This window comes from Electrophorus electricus, chromosome 4 (assembly GCF_041902795.1).
Source record: "Electrophorus electricus isolate QZ-2024a chromosome 4, ASM4190279v1, whole genome shotgun sequence".
Classification (NCBI taxonomy): Eukaryota; Metazoa; Chordata; class Actinopteri; order Gymnotiformes; family Gymnotidae; genus Electrophorus; species Electrophorus electricus.
Window position 1 is genome coordinate 36171112 of NC_137500.1, and position 14246 is coordinate 36185357.

At 40.2% G+C, this 14246-nt stretch overlaps 3 protein-coding genes across 5 annotated transcripts; 1 reads left to right on the forward strand and 2 right to left on the reverse strand.

Moving 5' to 3' along the window:
• The first annotated feature begins 2148 nt into the window (after nucleotides 1-2148).
• mettl5 (methyltransferase 5, N6-adenosine) lies at nucleotides 2149-5120 on the forward strand. 3 transcript variants are annotated; one of them, XM_027021109.3, is made up of 8 exons: nucleotides 2149-2232; nucleotides 3520-3664; nucleotides 3829-3943; nucleotides 4027-4208; nucleotides 4316-4398; nucleotides 4476-4527; nucleotides 4675-4724; nucleotides 4970-5120. In XM_027021109.3, the coding sequence occupies exons 2-8, from the start codon at nucleotides 3565-3567 to the stop codon at nucleotides 5009-5011; spliced, it is 624 nt and encodes a 207-aa protein (XP_026876910.3). In that variant the 5' UTR covers nucleotides 2149-2232; nucleotides 3520-3564; the 3' UTR covers nucleotides 5012-5120. The 3 variants fall into 3 exon arrangements, with proteins under 3 accessions (XP_026876910.3, XP_081569669.1, XP_026876911.3); XM_027021110.3 differs by having other exon boundaries at nucleotides 2155-2232; nucleotides 3523-3664; XM_081713543.1 differs by lacking the exon at nucleotides 4476-4527.
• A 145-nt stretch (nucleotides 5121-5265) lies between these two features.
• Nucleotides 5266-8735, reverse strand: klhl23 (kelch-like family member 23). Its single transcript, XM_027021102.3, has 4 exons — nucleotides 8423-8735; nucleotides 6981-8212; nucleotides 6424-6576; nucleotides 5266-5979 (listed from the first exon to the last, which is right to left on the reverse strand). Exons 2-4 carry the CDS (start codon nucleotides 8194-8196, stop codon nucleotides 5669-5671), a joined length of 1680 nt encoding a protein of 559 aa, XP_026876903.2. The 5' UTR covers nucleotides 8197-8212; nucleotides 8423-8735; the 3' UTR covers nucleotides 5266-5668.
• Nucleotides 8736-9035: 300 nt separating this feature from the next.
• phgdh (phosphoglycerate dehydrogenase) lies at nucleotides 9036-14179 on the reverse strand. The gene is made up of 12 exons (XM_027021101.3): nucleotides 13911-14179; nucleotides 13306-13457; nucleotides 12818-12883; nucleotides 12598-12652; nucleotides 12335-12433; nucleotides 12074-12206; nucleotides 11703-11851; nucleotides 11386-11538; nucleotides 10693-10831; nucleotides 10265-10392; nucleotides 9841-10054; nucleotides 9036-9713 (listed from the first exon to the last, which is right to left on the reverse strand). Exons 1-12 carry the CDS (start codon nucleotides 14046-14048, stop codon nucleotides 9559-9561), a joined length of 1581 nt encoding a protein of 526 aa, XP_026876902.1. The 5' UTR covers nucleotides 14049-14179; the 3' UTR covers nucleotides 9036-9558.
• Between the last annotated feature and the right edge of the window lie 67 nt (nucleotides 14180-14246).

Genomic DNA, 14246 nt, shown 5'->3' on the forward strand with positions numbered 1-14246 from the left:
CATAAGTTTGAGTCAGCAGTCATGACTGATGTCTGCCGCCTGCTGGGTGCCAAGAAGACTCGGATTATGCTGCTTCAGCCTCAGAGCGATGGCCTGCTGGTAGAGTGTTTCGGCTTGAAGCTGAACACTCACACAACACTAGCGCAACCTGGAATGCCAATTGCCCTTGGTCCTGCTGGCATGCTGCTCGGCAGTGCAGGAGATGAAAGGGTTCGCTCCAGTCCTTCTGAGCACAGAATGTCTGCAGAGCTCGTGTTTGGCTGTCTGCCAGGATCAGACGAGGAAAGCACGCCCAGAGCTGGGCACACCAAGGAATTCTGCCACCATCTCTATACCGTGCACCAGGGCAAAGCCAGCACTCATCAGAAACAAGCCTACAACACATGCTGTCAGGGACAGATGCGCCCACCAGGGACCACAAAAAGGGATGCTGCCTCAAGCTCCAATCACCATGAGAGAGCCCCTGCATTTAAGCAAGGTAATCCTTTGGGTCTGGGTGGGGTGTCACACTGTTGTGGCCCAAAGGGACTGACTTACCCCATACTGGCCCCACAAAGGAGCGAAGCAGAGACTGTGGCCAACCAAGATGTAGAACAGAAAGCGGCTAAAAGCAGCTAAATGGTGTCTTCCATTGGGACCCTGGGGTTGTGAGCTCCTGGCCAGGCATAGAGGAACACAGTAAGGATTCCCAGGATGCCGTGTACCTCTTCTCTCCCCATTATTTAGTTACATTTAATGTTTTATTACATAGGCAAAAATGTTGACTAATGTATACATATTGGTTCATCTTATTCGCATCTATTTAGAGTTTATTACAGTACAAAAATTGTGTTACTGTCCTTGTAGTGTATGTCTTGTGGAGTGTTAGTTACCTCCTCCCATTTGCCCTGTTTACTGCTTGATTTCTTGTGTTCTTATTCTAAAATGGTGTTTTCTGAATCTTCTTCACTGCCAATTCTACAGTACACACGGTCTGTGCACAATCCTCCAGCCCCCATTCAACCCAGAGCAGGAGGGGAGGCTCTGGGCACTCTGTGAGAAGAATTGGCATGGCTAGCCTGAGGTTTGGAGGAAGAATGGTAGCAATGCTGTTACTGTGGTGCTGGTCAGACAGCAGGCTTTAGGTTTCCTCGCCGCAGCAGCTCTGACCACATCTCCTCGTCACTCACACTCAATCTCCTTAACCATTTTAAGCTAGAAAATGCTTCCTTACTAAATACTGCTCCACCCTACACTTAAATTGCATACATTAAAAAACACCATCTTCTACACCCACATAATAGAAAATAAAACAGGCTCACTGGCTCATTAAAGCTGCTGGAATGGACTGACCAGCTTTTCATTCACATGTTCTGATGTTGTTTATGGTCTCCACTCCTGCTTCATGAACAAGGGCAAAAAACTAAACAAACAAACAAACAAACAAACAAACAAACAAACAAAAACAGGACCTGTGATGAGAGGGCCTTCAAACAGTCTGGTTTCTGGTTAAGACAAAGTGAGAGAGTTCAGGACTCTTGAGTAAATAAGAATGATATATACAGCAGCAGAATGGGTAAAACCTATTTCTTATCAGCAAGCATACAAATATATGAAATAGCCTGTATAAAGCTAAATATTTAAAAGCAAATATCATCATGCAATTGTTCTTTTTGGTGAACATACAATTACATTTTCTATTGGATTTCTGTTATGGATTCCACCAAAGATCTGGGCAAATTATTGACTTAAAATTCCAAGCTTTGTGAAAAAAGTGTATAAGTCAGGCTTTCCCAATCCTTTCCTTAAAAAAACCCAGTAGTCCATGATTTGCTCTATCTCACTTCCCTTCATGTCTCATTGTGTAAACAAGAACTCTGAATGCTTGGTACAAGCCTGCTGAGATGGGATAAATCAAAAATGTACACTGTCTAAGAAGTCTCTGAGGACTGTTTGGGAAATATTGGATACAATGAAAGAATGACAAAAGAATATAATTGTTATGTAAATTTAAAAGAGAATTGCAAATATTTCACATCTATGGTTAAAATCAGAATATAATTTCGCTATAATTTTAGCAGTGAAAATAACATAAAATGATATGGATTAAGACCTATATCGCACTAATCTCAGGACTCTTGTTTTGACGTATTGCACAAAACGTCTAATCCGGAAGTAGGATACAGGGAAACGAAATATGGCGCTACACGTTTGTATGCGTGAACAGTTTACTAGCTAGCTCGGAATGTGCATGTAAGTGCCTTTAAACGAATTACTGCTCTGCATATCTACCGGCAAAGAAAGCCGTGGCCAGCTAGTTACGTGAATCTCCCGTGAAACCATATGCAGTGTGCTCAGACGCTTCTAGTAGTAACGGCTCGGCTAAGTTTATTTAGGAAGAATTCAGGCTTATATATAGCCTATATATAGCCTAGCTGGGTTAAAGGTCCAGAAAATACTTGCCTACCTGCGCGTAAGACGTTTCTCTCTTCGGTTTTAGTAGTTTATGATCACAAAGTTCTGGCGCTGCATTATGTGACACCTGAGATTTGCAGGGCTGGTTTGTTCATACGTGGCTGTACGCTAAGATCCCCCCAGACGTGCGCTGTGATGGCACGTCTGCTCTTTGGCCACATGGAGGCGGGGGAAGCTAGACAATGCTGGCCGGGCATTAGCACAAGGCTGGAGGTGGACATCTGTTGGTCGCTCTTTCCAACGCCACCTTTCCAACTATCACAATGGCCGCTAGCTAATGTATATGTGAACCAATGAGGGCAGTGATAGCTCAGTGGTTAAGGTACTTGACTTGTAATCAGAAGGTTGCTGGTTCAAGCCCTGCCACTGCCAAGTTCCCACTGTTGGGCCCCTGAGCAAGGCCCTTAACCCTCAATTGCTCAAGTTGTACTCACTCATAATTGTAAGTTGCTTTGGGTAAAAGCGTCAGCTAAATGCTGTAAATGTAATTGTTTAGGAAAACACAGCGAAAAAGGTTACGTTTTTCTGCTGAATTAAACAATGCCAAAAAGGTGCACGAAAACTGCTTTTCTGGCTATAGGATTGCTTGAGTTCTAATTAAGAAGACAGTCAATTTGGCATGTTTCAAAGAGTTCCCTACTTCACCTGTTAGTACAGCTGGTGCACTGCACTTTACTCGCTGGAAAATTCCCCCAATACACCATCAAAATCAGTGTTCCTGAGCAATGCTATTTTACATTTTTGAAATGGCACTCCTATATTGGTCAGTTACCAATCTATTCGCTAGCATGATGGATGTATCAAGGATATACGTACTAATATAACATTAAAATGACTAGATTTGTGTACACTGACGAGGGCCCTGTTCTTAGTCCAAACATTGTAACATTAATTCTGTTCTCCAAACAACCACAAAAAGTGTACCTTCACACTATTTTTAGTATGACTATACCATTAGTATTCTCTGCACTCGGGAGCTGTTTTGAGACCTACCCAATGTCTACCTTCATTCTCCATCACTTGGAGAATGCCCTCATTGCATTTATTCTGTACAAAACACTTTAGCAGGTAAGCTACTGAAAGTGCTCTCAGGACTCATAACCTGTAGCTATGAAACTGAAAGAATTGGAAAGTTGCCTTCAGCAAGTAGATGGATTTGAGGAGCCAAAAATTCTCTTGGAACAGTACCCTACCAGTCCCCATATAGCAGGTAGGTATATTGTAATGTACTGGAGAAATCACTTCAGTAAACTATATATCATTGATTACATATCCTAAATAATCCTCATGATTTATCAGGAATCTTTTGTTAATCTAATGAAGTTAGAAAAAATGTATGTAGTATCATGTTTCATTTCTTTCCACTTATCTCAGGTTGTATGCTCTACACCATCCACAATACATATGATGACATTAAAAATAAACTGGTTGCTGATTTGGGGTGTGGATGTGGAGTGCTTAGCATAGGAGCAGCAGTCTTGGATGCAGGGTGAGAATAAACAAGTTACGGAGCTCACTTTTAATGAGTATAATATGATCATTATAATGTTGCACTACCATTTTTCCCAACAGACTGTGTGTGGGGTTTGACATTGACAGTGGTGCGCTAGACATTTTTAAACAAAATGTGGAAGAATTTGAACTGTCAAACATTGACACGGTCCAGACCGATGTCTCCACCATTGGTTCATCATTTGCAAAGAAATTTGACACTGTGATCATGAACCCCCCTTTTGGCACAAAACATAACCAGGGTAAGAGAATACTGCAAGTGGCTGACAGATACGTCAAGCATCATGCCAAATTCCGTCAAACTCACTATGTCATTATTGCATCCATTGGTCCTGTTTCTCATTTGAAGGTATAGACATGCAGTTCCTGAAGACAGCAATTTCCATGGCTAGAGGAGCAGTGTATTCTCTTCATAAGACTACCACAAGGGATGTAAGTGCTCTTATTACTGTTAGAAGTACAGTACACTCAAATGGACAATTTTAGAACCGAGTTATGCTTTTCTGCAGCATATAAGTAAGAAGGCAAGTGACTGGAAAGTGAAAATGGAAGTAATTGCAGGTAATACATGCAGATTCTCTTTGCAGATCATCTAATATACAAGGTTGATGTGTCATATATAAAATATAAAGAGTATAGTTCTTGTCATATTGTGTTCAGAGTTTTGATTCCCTAATAGCTCTATGTTTGCCTTCATTTAATTTACAGAGCTTAGATATGATCTCCCAGCATCCTATAAGTTCCACAAAAAGAAATCGGTAAGAATCAATGAATATTCACCATAAAACTGACTTTCTTTAGTACTGCAGTTATTTGAAAGTACTGCAAATTATCTGATGCTTTATGTGGTTTTATTTAAGAAAATTCACAGAAAAGATATGAATGCAACATGGATGAAAGACATTGTCATTTGTTCATTTATGTATATGTCCCAATTTGGGTTCTAAATCAGTACTCATTTGCTCATTTCTGCTATTTTCATTTTTGTTTCGAAAAATTCTAGGTTGATATCCAGGTAGACTTCATTCAATTTACTCCTAAATGAAGCTAGGGCCAGATCTCTCTTCTCCTAATATTGTTGTTTGTTTTTATGGGGACTGTTTGTTTGATTATTGTATAGTGGATGCATTTCAAAATAAATGTTATTAATATGAGTAATATGTGTCTTCCTCTAGATGGCAATGTATCCGATTGATATGATGCTGAATTAGGTCATGTACATGAGGAGGGTCAAAAGCTGTTCATAGTAAGTCAACAAGAAACAGTGGAGTTATAGATTAACAATTTTATTTAACAATAAATATGCCTTAATTATTTAAATATTTTTTCCCCCGTATGAAATCTCAACACTATCAAAAGTCAAGATTAGAAGAAAAGTGACAAAGTTCACATAGCCTCATTTAATAGTTCATGCGCTCTTTTCATCTTGAATCTTAGTCATATAGCAAGTTTTTCACAATATGAATTCACCAGTCTTCATCTTGATATTTTCATATATCTCCAAGTTACAACATTCACTTGTGTAAGTAATAAGATGATTAATAAGATGATAAATTACAAAGTGTGTGTGTATAGAACATTTTGGAAACATTTTAGGAATGCATAAGTATTAAATCAACCTCCTGATCATTACACGAGACAACTCGCAGAAATGTGTTCAGTATTTCACAGCACACTGCATCTTTTAGGAAGCATATTGATGCTAGACAGCAAACACACAAATGCACCCATGTGAGCGAGTGGGAGTAGGTAGATTTCCTACTACCTCCCAGCAGTCAGTCTCCGGGTCATATCGCTCTATACTCTGCAAATATGTGCCCTTCGAGAAGGAATAGCCGCCAGTCACGTAGATGCACCCATTCATTACTGCAGCCCCACATTCCATCCTTCTCTCCTTCATTGTGGCCACCTGCTTCCATTCGTCTTTGTCTGGGTCATAGCAGTCTGTGATCGTGGTCTGACCACCGACCAAGTACAGTTTGTTGTTCAGTGACACTGAGCAAAGCCCATACTCTGGAATGGTTTATGAATGGTTAAGTGATTTATAAAGAATTTGTTATACCATTTGATTATGTTGATTTTCTCCTTTTAATGGTTTTGAAGATGATTTGATATGAACTCAGCATGAGGCAAGTTTCTTTGTGGGTGCTTTATACTACATGTATTAAATAAATGCTCACACACCCACTAAGCTTATCTAGAAATGTGCAGTTACAGGCAAGTAACTGGCAAGGAGGCTGTTACATTTTTACATTTAAGTACAGCTCACATGAAATGGATCAAATTGCTTTGTAGTCCTCAAATGAACCAGTTTATGCTCCACAGAGCAGGTGCCCCACATGGACGCAGCCATGTTTAAAATAGATTTAGTGCAGAATATCTGAAAGATCGAGGCTATTAGATGACAGTATAGTTGCTGTTTTGTAACATGAAGAAAAATGACTGCAGATCCCATACCTGGATGTGGGCTTATTGCTGTAATGCTCCACTCATTGATGTCAGATCTGTACGTTTGGATTTTGTCATAGGTGCAGTTTCCCCTGTAACCATAGTGGCCTCCCGTCACATAGATTCTGTCTTGCACCACACATGCAGTAGCATTTCCAACACCTTCAAAAGATAAACAAACATGGCTGATTCATACATATTTTTCCATGTTGGAACATACAGTTCAACTTGGCAGTAGCCAGTTGGTGATTTTTTAATTAATTTTTTTAACAACCCTGGGTCATATTTTTATGGCCGTCACTAATTATAGGCTGCTGCGCAGTCTCTAAGTCTGTGTATATGCTTAGTATTGACAGTGCAGAAATTATGGTTTCTATAATTTCTTTCATAATTTCTTATTGTTGTGTTTTAAATAGCTTAAACCTCATAAGCCAAAATAAGTTCTCTTGATTTTTACAGTTCATTATAAAATTATAATAGATGGCAAAAAAAATTCTATACCCTTCTATGTTAAATCTTTATAGTCTTATTTTTAATTCTTTATTATTTTAGTGCATTTTTCATACCTTGTATCATATCAGCCACAGGGAACCATTTCTTTTTTAAAGGATCATAGAACTCAGTGTCAGAAGCAGGGGCACCATTCCTGTATCCGCCTATGGCATATATACATCCATGTAAAGGCACAGAGCAGTGATAGTACCTAGCACTGATCATAGGACGGCCCTCTGTCCAGTCATCTGAGTCGGTGTTGTAAATCCACACTGTGTCCAACGCATCCACAGTCTGTGTCCTGTATCCTCCTGTCACGTAGATGTTAGGATGGAGAAGTGAGATGCTGTAACTCTCTCTTGTGTAGTTTGGCATGTCTTTCCTTTGAAGCCATGTGTTGGATATGGGATCCCACATGTGAATTTCTGACAGTGGGTGCCAGTAATATCCTCCTATGATGTACATGCATGATGTGAGCTTTTTGCAAGCTAGAGTGAAGTCATTTCCAAAGGAGTTCATTGCTTGCATAATGATGAATTTCAATTTACGTTCATTACATGCTTTGTGCACTTCTAAAGCTGTTTGGAGGTACATATTATCCACCTCAAGTTGGATGCACTGCAGTAGTTCCTGAACGTTACCTCTTCGAGAATCTATGTCAGAGGTAACCCACTTCACCACCGCTTCCATCAGGGTCTCCTGCTTCCACACATTTAGGTTCTCAACGGACAGCATAGCTGTAAGCCTTTTGAGATCAAGTCCCAGAAACTCTTCTTGATGCACCAGCTCCTCAAATCTGCTGAGCATGATCCTCCGCGCCTCACGCTCTAGCAGCGCACAAACGTGAAGCTCGGCAAACGAGTGCATTCCAAGGCAGTTATCAATGTCCAAAAAACGCACCAAAAACTCTTCACAGGCCTTCTTTAAGGAGTTAAATTGGAGGAGGTCAGCTGCTTCAAGGAGACTTTGCACATTGCCTTGCGTAATGCTCACCTTTGAGGTATAGATATAGTCTACCAAAGCGCTCAGAATCTCAACGTCTACTCCAAACAGATTGATAACACCGTGTGAACGTTCCTTCATGTCTAAGGTGAACATTACCTTAAAATAGGCGCTACGAGCTGACAGCACAGCCTTGTGACAATGGAACAACTGTCCTGTACAACAGCGGAGAGTGATGTCTGTGAATAGGCCACTGGTGTAAAACCCTTGAAGAGCATCCAGAACTTCAGATGAATGAGAGTAATCACAGAATTCATAGGTGTAACATTCTTGATCCTTGCCTGACATGATTTATTTTATATAACTGGGAGAGAAAATAAGCATTTTTAAAACATTTAACCATGTTAACATTTTTTAAAACCACTATTTTAAAAGGTGTTCTGCATCAAACATTCGGCTGTCACATCATTAAGGACAAGAACAAACTTCACCTACATATTTGTTTTGAGAAAAAAAAAAACAAAAAAAAACGATCTTCACAGAAAGCCTAATAACTGGATGCATTTCAGCTTACCTGATGTGAAGATAAGGAGCGATACCATTCGTTTTCTTGCGTTAAAAAGGTAAAACGATGTGATTCATTGGCATAGATTCTCACGCGTGCGCCTCACTGGGACAGATGAGACATGCGCTCCTATTTTGGTCACTGGATAGCTGGAGAGGCACCCGGCTGTCACCGGGCGTTGTTGATTCTGCACAGCCTCGTGGATAATGATAGCTGCCAACTAAAGAGCGTTCCATGCACACGCAGTAAATGTGGGGGAGGCTATACGAATAGACAGGCTACTAAATCAAACACAAATAACACTGTAAAAGGAAATGTTGCAGCACCTACGCGTCTCGCCAGTTGCCATGGCAGAATCGGATCTAATCCTAAAGGGCTAAAACCATTACATAATATAGCTTTTAAAGTGAAACTACGCGAGAAGACAGAAGGAATCCGTTCTGCACGTTTTCATTTTCATTGTTTTGTGACCGTTACCTGAGAATCGGACCATTACAATACTAGGTTACTCTTCAGTCCCGGACACACAGTGAACATAAAAGAACAAAAATAACTACGGGTGTACACACATATCGAGCGTATTCGTAAAATAGAAACGATACCAGTAAAAAGTGAATAAAGCTTCTGCTTGTCATACTTTTTTTTAATCGTTTTTATTAACGATAATCTATATTTCTACAACATAAGGAAAAAAAAAGCTTTTAGAACAACGGTTTAGTGGTCCGTGTTTATCCTCACGTTACATGCGAAGTCTGTTAGCAAACTTGGCTGTAGTGAAAAAAAGTTAGAAAATCTAGTCGAACTTTTTACCAGTGTGGTTTTAAATCTACGTTCTCTGTAATTTGGCAAAAAATATACTATTTAATTATGTGCAATGAACAGGTACTGTACTCAGTAATTCGGTTAAATCATTTTGCTTCTGTTAGTCTCATCCGTAGCATTTTATTTGTGTGTGCATCAAAAAAATAGCCAACTGTAGTTTGCAAATTACTAAACATTTAGTATTTTACAGACCAAACATAAGGCTTAACAATGCTAAACTCTTCCTTGTAAATTCCACATTACAACAATGGTTTCCTAGTGTTAAATTTGTCAACCTTGTTAAACAGGATGCAATGCAATTCCCACCATCAGTTAGCAAGAATTTACATAGCGAGTTGTAAAGCCTCTTTCACCAATGACTTCAAAGTGCTGAGATCTGCAAGTTGAGAAGGAATCCCCACGCAGTACCATTGGTCATCACCAGGGGCAGAGGAGGCACTGAAGCGCTCCATCGCAACACCAGCTGTTGCCAGGATACCTGAAGAAGTAAGGCATCGTAATTGTCATTTTATTTAAAACATTTACCTGAATTTATTACTGCCGTTTCTCACCACCTACACGTGAAATTTATTAAGTTGTGATTAGCTGCGAGTAAGTTAGCTCACCAGTAACAGATGACAGGAGCTGAGGTGAGCCTGTGGCCTTAAAGAAGAGCAGGTTTCCAGAGAGAGGGACCGGCTGCCAGAACACACTGCCATTTAGCTCCAACAGTACAGGCACCCCTGCCTGTACTGAGCCTACAGCTTTATATATGCTGCCATTCACAGATACCTCCACCATACAGGCCATTTTAGCTTCGTCACTGTGACTTCTTTTTATCTGTTGGCAAGACCAGAAGAATATAACTCACTTTGTAGGTAAAGCTGCAGGAAAAACATGCCATTAATATATCTTAGGGAGATTATCACTCCTAAACTGTACTGTGCAGAAAGTACAGAATCTACACAACCTGAACTGATGAATATATAAGCTATGTGTGGGTGGGCAAGAAGTGGATATTCATAGATACTTAAAACCACACAGCCTTACTGTAATCCCCGTCTCTTCTGCTAGAGGCAGCGCATTCACCAAGTTTGGAACAATCTCAGGCCCCTCAGTCAGCAGACCAACAACAGCCGCTGAACTCAGAAACCCAGCTGATTTCTTCAAACACTCTCCTGAGTGGCAACCCAACAACAATCGTCATTATAATGTTTCCACACAATTTCTCAAATCAAGGCAACAATACATTAAAAGCTGTAGTAGAGGCCAACAGTTCAAATGAAGCATGTAGTACACTTAACACTAGAAGGCCAACCACTGAAAATACACCAGGGACATTCTTGTGAATACAATAAAATTTTATTCAACTGCAGTAACAAAATATGCACCCACAAAGACTTCTTTAAATATATTTTTTTCATTAGTTATGGTTCAGGAGATGCAATTGTTGTTTTGGGCACAGCCCAGAGGCCCACCTTGAGTGGTGATATGGACATGAGCGAAGGGTTGTTTGGAGGAGCAGCAAGCCTTAAGAACCCGACCCATGGCCTTACCAAGACGGATCCACTGCTGCGAGTCAGGGCTGAAGGTGCAGGCCAGCACCTGGGCGTTCACCTAGGCAAGAGTGGGTGGGAATCAGTTAAACTAGGATCAAAATGTCTTCCAGTCATGTTAAACTTACAATAAAAATCAAATCATTTTCAATAATGGGAACTTCAACGAACATCACATTTGATACATCTTTTGACATTTCTAGAGGTATCAACCAATTTTTAATCATTATTTGCATTTAAATGTTTTTTCCACAACAAATGCCTCTATGGTAAACCAAATTAAACTTAAGACCAATTTTCCATTGCAGTGGCCAATACATTTCCATTGTGACTGGGTCCATTCTCTTGTTCTAATGTGAAATAAGGTGAACTCCCTCTTTAAAGAATATCCAAGCTCAATATGGAAGAGAAAATGACACTGTAATATAGATATAGTTAACCATGCAAGTCCTACACTGTAAAGAGATTATTCTCTGTGAATAAATAAAATTGTTTTGAAATTGGATGGAATTGTCAATTCATCGACACCACATTTTTACAGCATCAAAAATGTGCCATGAAACCCAGCTGTGCATTTTTGTTTTTGAACATGTTGGAGTTCTAGGTGAAACTCACAGCTCCCACTAATGCTTTGCCTTTGACCATGTCCACAATCTGTAGTGCGATGTCCTGGCCACAGCGAGCTTGAGCTTCCCTCGTGCTGGCTCCCAGATGAGGGCAGCTGATAACATTTGGATGCTTTATCAGGGTCCAGTCCTTTGGAGGCTCCTATAACAACATTACATATAAGCACCATGAAAGTCTCCCAATCATATACTGAGTATTAAAGACCAAATTATGCCTCTCAACACACAGAATGGAGTTATATACCACAAATAACTGTACTCCACTTTTTGATTCTGGCATTTTTAAAATAATTGGAGAGCTCTCACCTCTACAAACACATCCAGGCCTGCTCCTCCACACTGGCCAGACTCCAAAGCCCTTAGTAAAGCAGCTTCATCAATGATGCCTCCACGAGCACAGTTCACCACCTTCACACCTCTCTTACACTTAGCAAATGAGGCATCATTAAGTAATCCTATGACCAATCAAGTCAAAGTAATTAGATTGCACCTCTGCAGTTTTTCCTTTAAAAGAATGTCAATAACTTGAATGGAATTATTCTGAATGAATGTCCAAGATGCTACTTGAAATGAACATAAACAAGGTTTAAATTAATATTGCCAGAAAGTACAGACACACAGACTGATGCCACATCTCCAACCTGCTCATTGCCTTGCACAGTTTGAGCCATACTCACCTGTAGTGGAGGGCATGAGGGGTGTGTGCACAGTGATGTAATCACACTGGGGCCAGAGCTCCTCCAGAGACATCTGCTCCACCCCCCAGCTGGCAGACACTTCTGGAGGGGTGATGGGGTCATAGCCAATAGTCTGGCAATAAAATAAATACATTTTAAAAAATAAAATAAAACACGTGACAAGTTGTAGTCTGGTCCTTGGACAAAAACCAAAATTCTAGTACAAACAGTATGTTACATGCATGAATGAACTGATGTTACCCTCATGGCAAAAGACTGCATTCTTGAAGCCACCTCTTTTCCGATTCTTCCAAGCCCAATTATTCCAAGGGTTTTGCCATATAATTCTGCACCCATAAACTGCAAAATCATTAACAAAACATTGACCCATCTCCATTAAAGCTTGTATGGAATTAATTACCCAGTGGTCTGATCTAATTAGTACAGAGGCAAAAAAAAGCATCTTTACACCAAATTGCCCACCAAACCATCAATTGCATGCAAATTTAAATTCAAGTCAGTACCTTTTTACGATCCCAGTTTTCTGCTTTCATTGACATAACAGCTTGTGGAACATGCCTTCAAAAGAAAAAAAAATATGACAGTTATTATCTAGAAAACCAAGATGCTTCTAAAATAGCAGACTAAAATGCACAAGAACCACTTAACAAAAACAAACTCCATCATTAATACTTGTTACAGTTAGCCTGGTTTATATTGCAAGCTGCTACAGGTTTTACTTACCTTGACAAATTAATCACAAGAGCACAGGTCAGCTCAGCAGCACTGATGGTGTTGCCATTAGGAGTACTGTCAAATAAAAAGGATATTTAAATGGAGTGGTACACACAAAGGGTTACCACTGAAAATATTGGCCTAGATAAGGTCAATCATTCAAGCTTTGGAGAAGGCTCCAGAACATAACATACTTATGCAATTGTAGACCATTTTGAACCAGGTTTTAATAACCAATTTGATCCCATACATGAAAGTATCAAAATTCCAGTAATTCCACAGATGTGTCAAACACTAGTGTGCATGTATGCAAATTTGTCATCTTACTGAAAAATATCAGTATGCTCTGGATTATTGCCATGAGTTCAAATGCTACTTTGCCCAAGTATTAGATTAACTCTCATCAAGAGGAGAAGTCAATGCAAAACAGACACGCTGCCCACCCCCCAATACGCCAAGGAACCCATTTGTCTACAAGTGCGAGGTCCTTCCATTACTTCATGACAATTATGCCCTTCTTCGTTGCCACATCCACGTCCACATTGTCAACACCGGTCCCAGCCCGTCCAATGATCTTCAGGTTACTGGCAGCATAGATAATGTCAGCTGTAACTTTGGTTGCCGATCGAACCACTAGGCCATCGTAATCCTAGCAAACAGAAAGGGTCAGATTGACAGGTTATGCCGGGTCAGGACTCCGGGATACGCGCAGCTGCTGTCAAACAAAAACAATTGGGCTATTCGAAGTAAAAAAACAAAAAAAACAAAACACAAGCTTATATCTCTTGGGCGTTGAATCATTGGTACGTTAAAGCATTTATTCAGAGCCATGCGGGAAGATACTCGGTTTATTTCATTTGCATTTATATCGTTAGCATGCATGCAGTCCTGCAGACACAGCCAGGGTGATGTTACATCATCCTAATGAGGAGACACCAATGGCGGGTCGCTGCGCAGCGAAGACAGTAGTCAAACAGTAACCAAGTTTCAAAAGTTGTGTGAAAATACAATACGCTACTCCAGAAGAACGCAATGAAATTTCGCACAGATTGTGATAGCAAAAATAAATAAATAAAATAAATAAATAAAATAATCAATTTACCTTAATCTGGACAATCAACTCCTCTTGGTTCATATTTTGCCTCTCTGTCACATCAATGCCATTTTCTTGCAGAATGGTCTTACAGCACGGATCAACACTCTCACTTATTAAAACGCGTTTGATTGATACTGGGGCCATTTTTTCGTGTCTTACGGGTGCAGCTTGCGGGATCTGATGAGCATATACGAACTGATTTTACGTCGCGGTCTTTGAATGAACAGGCAGTAAGAGTGACTCAGCTGAAAGCAAAGCCCGCCTCCACTTGATCAAAAGAACCAGTCAAATAATAAGCATTAATTACCCAACAGTCCCGTGCCCTTTAAGCGCCGAATTCAT

What these genes read in the sequence shown, in the direction of transcription:
- mettl5 (XM_027021109.3), top strand. Translation starts at nt 3,565, where the DNA reads ATGAAACTGAAAGAATTGGAAAGTTGCCTTCAGCAAGTAGATGGATTT. An exon ending in GCAGCAGTCTTGGATGCAGG is followed by an intron (nt 3,944 to 4,026) that starts GTGAGAATAAAC and finishes TTTTCCCAACAG; the next exon opens with ACTGTGTGTGGGGTTTGACA. An exon ending in TGGCACAAAACATAACCAGG is followed by an intron (nt 4,209 to 4,315) that starts GTAAGAGAATAC and finishes TCTCATTTGAAG; the next exon opens with GTATAGACATGCAGTTCCTG.
- klhl23 (XM_027021102.3), bottom strand. Translation starts at nt 8,196, where the DNA reads ATGTCAGGCAAGGATCAAGAATGTTACACCTATGAATTCTGTGATTAC. An exon ending in TGTGGCTGATATGATACAAG is followed by an intron (nt 6,577 to 6,980) that starts GTATGAAAAATG and finishes TATCTTTTGAAG; the next exon opens with GTGTTGGAAATGCTACTGCA. An exon ending in AGCAATAAGCCCACATCCAG is followed by an intron (nt 5,980 to 6,423) that starts GTATGGGATCTG and finishes AAACCATTCCAG; the next exon opens with AGTATGGGCTTTGCTCAGTG.
- phgdh (XM_027021101.3), bottom strand. Translation starts at nt 14,048, where the DNA reads ATGGCCCCAGTATCAATCAAACGCGTTTTAATAAGTGAGAGTGTTGAT. An exon ending in AAGGGCATAATTGTCATGAA is followed by an intron (nt 12,884 to 13,305) that starts GTAATGGAAGGA and finishes TTTATTTGACAG; the next exon opens with TACTCCTAATGGCAACACCA. An exon ending in CAGAAGAGACGGGGATTACA is followed by an intron (nt 10,055 to 10,264) that starts GTAAGGCTGTGT and finishes TCTTGCCAACAG; the next exon opens with ATAAAAAGAAGTCACAGTGA.